The sequence below is a fragment of the Rhinopithecus bieti genome, unplaced genomic scaffold (assembly GCF_001698545.2).
Source record: "Rhinopithecus bieti isolate Rb0 unplaced genomic scaffold, ASM169854v2 scaffold_56566, whole genome shotgun sequence".
Taxonomy (NCBI): Eukaryota; Metazoa; Chordata; class Mammalia; order Primates; family Cercopithecidae; genus Rhinopithecus; species Rhinopithecus bieti.
In genome coordinates this window covers 89,363-98,096 of record NW_016821700.1, presented here as the reverse complement: position 1 = coordinate 98,096, position 8,734 = coordinate 89,363, and the positions used below count along the sequence as shown (strand labels likewise).

The 8,734-nt window shown below is 41.8% G+C and overlaps 1 protein-coding gene across 1 annotated transcript; it reads right to left on the bottom strand.

Moving 5' to 3' along the window:
• Window positions 1–220: 220 nt before the first annotated feature.
• Window positions 221–8,088, bottom strand: LOC108520955 (zinc finger protein 813-like). Its single transcript, XM_017860540.1, has 3 exons — window positions 7,941–8,088; window positions 6,468–6,599; window positions 221–1,344 (listed from the first exon to the last, which is right to left on the bottom strand). Exons 1-3 carry the CDS (start codon window positions 8,086–8,088, stop codon window positions 326–328), a joined length of 1,299 nt encoding a protein of 432 aa, XP_017716029.1. The 3' UTR covers window positions 221–325.
• Window positions 8,089–8,734: the final 646 nt, after the last annotated feature.

Genomic DNA, 8,734 nt, shown 5'->3' with positions numbered 1-8,734 from the left:
TAAAGATTCTCTCAGTGTGAATTTTCCGATGTATTTCAAGGTTTGATTTTGAACTGTTAAGTCCTTTGTCACATATTCTTACATTGTAAAGGTTTCCCTCTACTATGAAGTCTACGATGGCATTTACAGGGTTAACTGCTGACTGAAGTCTTGCCACCTCCTTGCTTGTAAAGGTTTCTCTCAGTATGACTTACGATGCCATGTAAGGGATGCTTCTGGACTAAAGGTCTTCCCACACTCATTACACTGTAAGGTTTCTCTCAGTATGAAGTCTACGATGGCATGTAAGGTTATGACTTCGAACTGAAGGTCTTGTCAACACTCATTACATACATTTGTATGGTTTCTCTCCAGTATGACTTCTCCTATGTGTTTCAAAGTTTGATTTGAAACAGAAAGCTTTGTGACAGTCTTCACATCTGTAAAGTTTCTCTCCAGTATGAAGTCTACGATGGTATGTAAGGGTTAACTCCTGACTGAAGGTCTTGCCACACTCATTACACTTGTATGGTTTCTCTGCACTATGAATTCTCCTATGTCTTTCAAGGATTGATTTGAAACTGAACGCTTTGTCACATTCCTCACATTGGTAAGGTTTCTCAACAGTATGAAATCTACGATGGCATGTAAGGGAATACGTCTGACTGAAGGTCTTGCCACACTCATTACACCTGTAAGGTTTCTCACCAGTGTGACATCTATGATGGCCTGCAAGGTATTGCTTCTGATTAAAGACCTTGCCACATACATCACATTTATATTGTTTCTGTCCTAAATAGATTATCTGATGTTTCCTTAAGAGTGAGCTATAATTAAAGGCTTTGCCACTCTCATTACATTCGAAAGATTTTTCTGTCATGTGTACTTCCTGTTTTTGTGTGAGTAATGAAGAATTCAGGAAATCATTCCCATAGTTATTAGATATATCAGTTTTGGGCCTACAAGAAATTCTTTGGGCTGTTGAACATGAGGAAGCATCGTTGATAGACTTCTCAACTTGATTATCAATTTTCCCTTTGGTGTGAAATATGTGCAGTTCAGGCAGATGTGAATGGAAGCTTAATCCAAACTGATCCTTAATAGGTTTGTTTCCAGCATGACTATGATCATATGGGTCTGTACTACCTGTCAAGTTTTTGATTTTTGTCATGGGTGCTTCATGGCCATTTCTTTCATCTTCTTGCCACTGAAACTCAAAGTTATGAATATCTTTTTCAATATTGTGGAAGCAAAAATCTCCAATGTGATGACTTTCATGTCTTTGCAAAGTCCCTGTGTGGAGCACTTCTCTATTGCCTTGCACTGCTGATGAGAACTCCTTCGTCATGCATTTGGAAGAAATAGCTATAAAATATAAACACCAAAATTTTCAAGTTAAGTACAGATGGTAAACAATGCTGAAATGTGTAACTATGACACAAAAAACAATACTTATTTTAAACTTTCCAAACATGACCCTCAAAGCTTAGGAACAGAAAAGCATTAAGATTCTTTAACAAATAACGGGCGATTACATGTGCTTCAAATTACTTTTACGGAAGCCTATTTCCAATATTGTGACAAAACACTGACAGGTCACAAACGTGTGTCACCTAAAGTAAGGAATATTTTTCCACTGGCACCCTAAAGTGTCTAACAGTTTCTAAAAAAATCACTGTCACATCAATGAAAAGTATATATTCTTCATATCTGCTGTATAGAAATAAATGTTAAAGGATCACATGAAATACTATATTGGTAAATAATCCACAACAAGTTTATGTAAGGATAACCAAAATCAATGGAAATTCTGTATTGTCAAACAATCACAGCGCTGAGAAGATAAGAAAAGACTACAAAATTTAGCCAGGTGTGGTGGCCCACGACTGTAGTCCCAGCTACTTGGGAGGGTGAGTCACAAGAATTGTTTGAACCCGAGAGGCAGAGGTAGCAGTGAGCCGAGACTGCACTGTACTTTAGCCTGGGCGACAAAGTGAGACTCCATCTCAAAAAAAAAAAAAGTTAATACAATGTTTTTCTGAATAACTGTCATAAAATTACCTATATCCATGCAGAAAAGGCATTTTGTGACATTTTAAATACTTTTTTTATCTTTATATTTTTGAGATTAAGTTTTACTCTATCACAACCGGCTGGAATTAAATGGCCTGATCTCAGCTCACTGCAACCTCTGCCTTTTGGGTTCAAGCGATTCTCCTGCCTCAGCCTCCTGAGTACCTGGGATTACAGGCACATGCCACCATGCTTGGCTAATTTTTGTATTTTTAGTAGAGACAGGGTTTCAACTTGTTGGCCAGGTTGGCCTTAAACTGTTGACTTCAAGTGTTCTACCTGCGTCAGCCTCCCAAAGTCCTGGGATGGCATGCGTGAGCCACAGCATCCGGTGGGACTTTGTGACATTAACTAGTGGACTGTATCAGTTATACTGCATACCGCATACTGAAAAGCCTTATGTACAATCATAAAAATTAATTAGTAAAATATTGTAACGCATAAAACCAGGAAGCAAATAAGTACCCTTATACAACCTGCAAAATTCTAAACAATTCGCTGCTAAGAAAAACTCCACAACTTTTACTTACCACCAGCACACAATGTAAGAAAGGAAATAACATGTTAAGATCACTACCTTCTGATTTATGAAGTCAAAAATGTATACAGCATTATAAGGAATAAGAATTGACTAACGGCAGGGAGCGGTGGCTCAGATCTATAATCCCAGCACTTTGGGAGGCTGAGGTGGGCCGATCATGAGGTCAGGAGTTCGAGAGTAGCCTGGCCAACCTGGTGAAATCCCAACTCTACTAAAAATACAAAAAAATTAACTGGGCATGGTGGTGGGTGTCTGTAATCTCAGCTACTTGGAAGGCGGAGGCAGGAGAATCATTTCAACCTGGGAGGTGGAGGTTGTAGTGAGCTGAGATCGCACCACTGCAGTCCAACCTGATTGAGAGGGTGAGACTTCATCTTGAAAAAAAAAAAAAAGAATTGACTAACAGTGCCAGAGGGTGCAATTATGATGTCACAACTACGTTTATGAAACAGCCAGGCAATAAGCAATTCTATAGATACATATGCATTGTTGGCCTTAATTATCTAGTTCACTATGCACAAAAAACAAAACATAGAATGTGTACTGGGAAAGTGTTTAAACTGAGATCAGAGAAAGCATTTTATCATTCAAATTGCACAATAAAAATATAAACAATATGACGCAGCCTCCCTGGTGTGAATGTTCTTATTGGCCAAAAGCCATGTTCAGAGTTCTTATTCTCCAATGGGATGTTCCTGCAGATGGGGCCTTTGAGAGAATCTGGTCATGGGTGTTGACGACTCATGAATAGGACTTGTGCTTTCATAAGAAGAGATACAAAAGAGCTCATTTTCTGTTCCTCTTTCCCCCATGTCAGGACACAGCAGGAAGATGGCCGGGCTAAACCATGAAGAAGGCTCTCACTAGGAACCAATTTGGCTGGCATCTTGCTCTTGGGTTTCCCACTTTCCAAATTAATGAGAAATAAATGTCTGCGTCTGAAGCCTCCCAGTTTAAGCTATTTTTTTGTTTGTTTGTTTTTGAGACCAAGTCAAGCTCTATCACCCAGGCTGGAGTGTAGTGGCAGGATTCCCCTGCCTCAAAAGATTCTCCCACCTCAGCCAGGAGTCTCACTTTGTCACCTGGACTGGAGTGCAGTGGGGCAATCTTGGCTCACTGCAACCTCCACCTCCCGCGTTCAAGTGATTCTCCTGCCTCAGCCTCTCGTGTACTTGGGATAACAACCATGCGCCAACACGTTCAGCTAATTTTTGTATTGTTAGTAGAGACAGGGTTTCACCATGTTGGCCAGGCTGGCCTTGAACTCCTGAACTCAGGTGATCTGCCCCTCTCGGCCTCCCAAAGTGCTGGGATTACAGGCTTGAGCCACCGTGCCTGGTCAATTTCTTGTATTTAGTAGATTTGAGGTTTCACCATGTTGGCCAGACTGGTCTCAAACTCCTGACTTCAAGTGATCCGCCCACCTTGGCATCCCAAACTGCTGGGATTAGAGGCGTGAGCCACCTCAGCCAGCCAGTCTAAGCTATTTCTGTCAGTGAAATGACAGACAGGAAAAGGAACATCTCATCATCAACATCACCAAAGGCTGACAGATCTGATTAAACAAAGGAAGTTTAGAGACTGTACTATAAATCTCACAATACTTGAAACCATCTAGAGCAATAACATGTTTTAAAAATTTTGAAGCTGGTCAGGCATGGTGGTTCACACCTGTAATCCCCGCACTTTGGGAGGCTAAGGCAGGAGGATCACAAGGTCAGGAGATTGAGACCATCCTGGCTAACAGGGTGAAACCCGTTTCTACCAAAAAAAAAATTAGCTGGGTGCAGTGGCATGTGCCTGTAGTCCCAGCTACTTGGGAAACTGAAGCAGGAAAATCACTTGAACCTGGGAGGTAGAGGTTGCAGCGAGCCAGGATTGCACCACCGCACTCCAGCCTGGGTGAGAGAGGGAGACTCTGTCTTAAAAAAAAGAAAAAAGAAAGAAATGAAAGAAGTCTAAAGAGTAATTCCAACCCACAAATATATATAAAGTTCTCCAGTAAAGGTATCTAAAAAGACAGGCCAGGTGTGGTGGTTCACACCTGTAATCACAGAAGTTTAGAAGGCCGAGGTTGGTGGATCACTAGAGCGCAGGAGTTCAAGACCAGCCTGACCAAAAAGGAGAAACCCTGTGTCTATTAAAATATGAAATTAGCCAGGCATGGTGGCACACACCTGTAATCCCAGCTATTCGGGACACTGAGGCAGGAGAATCACTTGAACCCGGGCGTTGGAGGTTGGAGTGTCCCGAGATTGTGCTATTGCACTCCAGCATGGGGTGACAAGAACAAAATTTCGTCTCATCAACAATAAATAAATACATGAATAGGTAAATAAGAGGACTGATACAGAAACTGGTTTAGTGTACATTTTCTCCATAAATCAACTTTTTTTCTGTTATTTAGAAGAAAAAAAGCATGAAAAAACATTGTACATATATGTTTATGAACATGCAACATACACAGAAATAATTCTGACACAAATAAAGAATTCTAGTGGAGAAAGAGTAGTTTCTGCAGGTCACGAATTTTTTTTTTCCAGGCAGTCTGCTGTGTCACCCAGGTTGGAGTGCAGTGGTGCAATCTCAGCTCACTGCAACCTCCACCTCCCAGGTTCAAGCGACTCTCCTGCATTAACCTCTTGAGTAGCAGGATTACAGGTGCCCACCATGGTGTCCAGCTAATTTTTGTATTTTTAGTAGAGACAGAGTTTCACCATGTTAGCCAGGCTGGTTTTGAACTCCTGACCTCAGGTGATTTGCCTGTCTTGGCCTCCCATAGTTCTGGAATTACAGGCATGGGTCACAAGAATCATTTGAGCCCAAGAGGTGGAGTTGGCTGTGGTGAGTCAAAATCTCCCCACTGCACTGTAGCCTTGGCGACAGAGTGAGACTCCATCATAAACAAACAAACAAACAAAAAAGGAAATAAGGGAGTCAAAGCATGTCTACACAAAAAAAGCAATTAAACACCAAAAGTAGGAAATGAGAAATGATGAACAAAAAAAACCTACAAGAAATACAGATAATATGTAACAAAATCACAAAGGTAAGGTCTTCTCCATCAGTAATACTTCAGCTGTAAGTACTTAACTCTGCACTCAGAAGGCAAAGACTGGCTGAATCAACAAGAACTAACTACATGTTGTCTACAAGAGACTCATAGACTCATATTAGCCTTAAGGACACATATGCAAAATTTTTTTTTTTTTTTTTTTGAGACGGAGTCTTGTTGTGTTGCCAGGCTGGAGTGCAGTGGTGATCTTGGCTCACTGCAACCTCTAATTCCCGGATTTATGTGATTTTCCTGCCTCAGCCTCCTAAGTAGCTGGGATTATAGGCATGTGCCATGACACCCTGCTAATTTTTGTATTTTTAGTAGAGATGGGGTTTCACCGTGTAGGCCAAACTGGTCTCGATCTCCTGACCTTCTGATCCACCCACCTCAGCCTCCCAAAGTGCTGGGATTACAGGCGTGAGCCACCATGCTTGGCCACACATATGTAAAAATTTTAAAAATAAAAGCCAATAATTAGGTATGGGGGTTGGCGCCTGGAATCCCAGTTGCTCGGGAGACTGTGGAAGATCTCTTGAGCGCAGGAGATCAAGATGAATTTCAACAACACAGCAAGACCCTGTCTGGAAAAAAAACAAACTAAAAAAGTTGCCCGACATGCTGGCATGCACCTGTACCAGCTACCAGGGGAAGCTGAGGTGGGACCATCACACGAGCCCAGGAATTCAAGACTGCATTGAACCATGATCCCACCACTTCACTCAACCCTGGGTGACAGAGAGAGACACTGTATCTAAAAAAGAAGAGCAAATAAAAAGATATGCAAGGGCACATCCCCAGGAGGGAAGTTATCCTCACCCAGGGAGACCAGGTTCCTATAATTCTCCAACATCACGGCCCTGTATAGAGTCCTCTGAGCAGGGTCCAGGCATTTCCACTCCTCCTGAGAGAATTCTATGGCCACATCCCTGAATGTCAATAGACCCTGAAAGGAAAACACATTTTAACCAAATGGTTATGGGCGGAATTCTTATCTTTACAGAAAATGAGAAGAAAAGAGAGGTGAAGGCATGGATTTAAATGCAGTGAATATTCTAGCAAATCTGAGTGAGGGATTTCTTACCACATTTTGTCTTCCCAGTTGTGTTTTACTAAACTTTTTTTTTTTTTTTTTCTGAGGTGGAGTCTCACTGTTGCCCAGGGTGGAGTACAAAGGCACACTCTCCACTCACTGCAACCTCCACCTCCCAGGATCAAGCGATTCTCCTGCCTTAGCCTCCTGAGCAGCTGAAATTACAGGCACACGCCACCAGGACCAGTTAATTCTGTATTTTTAGCAGAAATGGGTTTTCACCGTATTCACCAGGTTGGTCTCAAACCCCTGACCTCCTGATTCGCCTGCCTCAGCCTCTCAAAGTGCTGGAATTACATGCATGATCCACTGTGCCCAGCCCAGAAACTTTTATTGACACACCAAGTGATATTCAGTATCTAGATGAGACAGAGTATGAATGATGTCTTCAGAGATGACAACGTTCACAGTGAAAGATCAGAAACTAATATCTGGCTGGGAGCAGTGGCACATGCCTGTTATCTCAGCTACCTGGGAGGCTGACAAAGGAGAATTGCTTGATTCCAGGAGGTAGAGGTTGCAATGATCTGAAATCACACCAATCCAGCCTGGGCAACAGAGACTCCATCTCAAAATATATATATATATACACACATATATATATTTTATATATTATTTATATATATGTAATATATATATATATTTATAAATTAGCCGGGCACGGTGGCAGGCACCTGTGGTTCCAGCTACTTGGGAGCCTGAGGCAGGAGGATGGCTTGAGCCTGAGAGTAGAAGTTGCAGTGAGCTAAGATTGTGCCACTGTGCTCCAGCCTGGGCAACACAGTGAGACCCAGTCTCAAAATAAAATAAAATACATGAAAACTAGATTACTCAAAGGATGAAAATCCATTATATATATATATGTCAACAAAATAATGAAACCTACACACACACAAAACTAGATGTTAATACAAAGGGTTGTCATATTCCCCAGATTTTCAAACTGTAAAAGTTGTTCAAAATATATACATTTGTGTGTATGTATGTATATGTGTGCGTGTGTAATGTGTGTGTGCGTGTGTGTATCTATATATAAAGTGTTTAAAATATAAAAGTAGCAAGTTTTGTTTAATTGAAGAGGAATCTCATCTTGCTGGAAAAGGACACTTTGGCAGTTGGGGCAGGGGGGATCTTGTGGGATCTAAGAAAACAGGAAATGCCTCATCCTAGAGGAAGCAATCACCTTTCAACTGCCCAACCTGGAGGAATCCTCAGATATCTGTAGTAATGCGGGGCATGCGCAGAGGCAGCCACTATGGCACTCTTCACACAGGGAAAATCGCAAAGGACCCACATGTTGTCATTCAGTCCATTTCCAATGCAGATGGCAAAGAGCAAGGTAGCCATGTTTACTAACAGGACAACATGTAAATTCACAACCAGCAGAATCAAATATCAAAGTAAAATATTTACTGGAACACAAAGAAGAAAAAACAGACCCTGGGGTCTACTTGAGAGTGGAGGGTGGGAAGCAGAAAAAATAAATACTGGGGTTGGATGCAGAGGCTCATGTCTGTAATCCCAGCACTTTGGGAGGCCGAGGCGGGTGGATCACTTGAGGTCAGGAGTTCAAGATCAGCCTGGCCAACATGGTGAAGCTCTGTCTCTACTAAAATACAAAACTAGCAAGGCATGATAGCAGGCTCCTGTAATTTCAGCTACTCGGGAGGCTGAGGCAGGAGAATCGCTTGAAGCCGGGAGGCGGAGGTTACAGTGAGCTGAGATCGTGCCATTAATAACTCCAGCCTAGGCAATAAGAGCAAAACTCAGTCTCAAAAAAATTAATTAATTAAAATAACTATTGGGTACGGGGCTTCACACCAGAGTGATGAAATAATCTGTACAATGAACCCCGATGACACTAGTTTACCTGTGTAACAAACGTTCACACGTAGCCCCAAACCTAAAGTGAAAACAGAAACATAAAAACTTTTTTTCTCTTTTTTTGAGACGGAGTCTTCTCTGTGCCCAGGCTGGAGTGCAGTGCCACAAT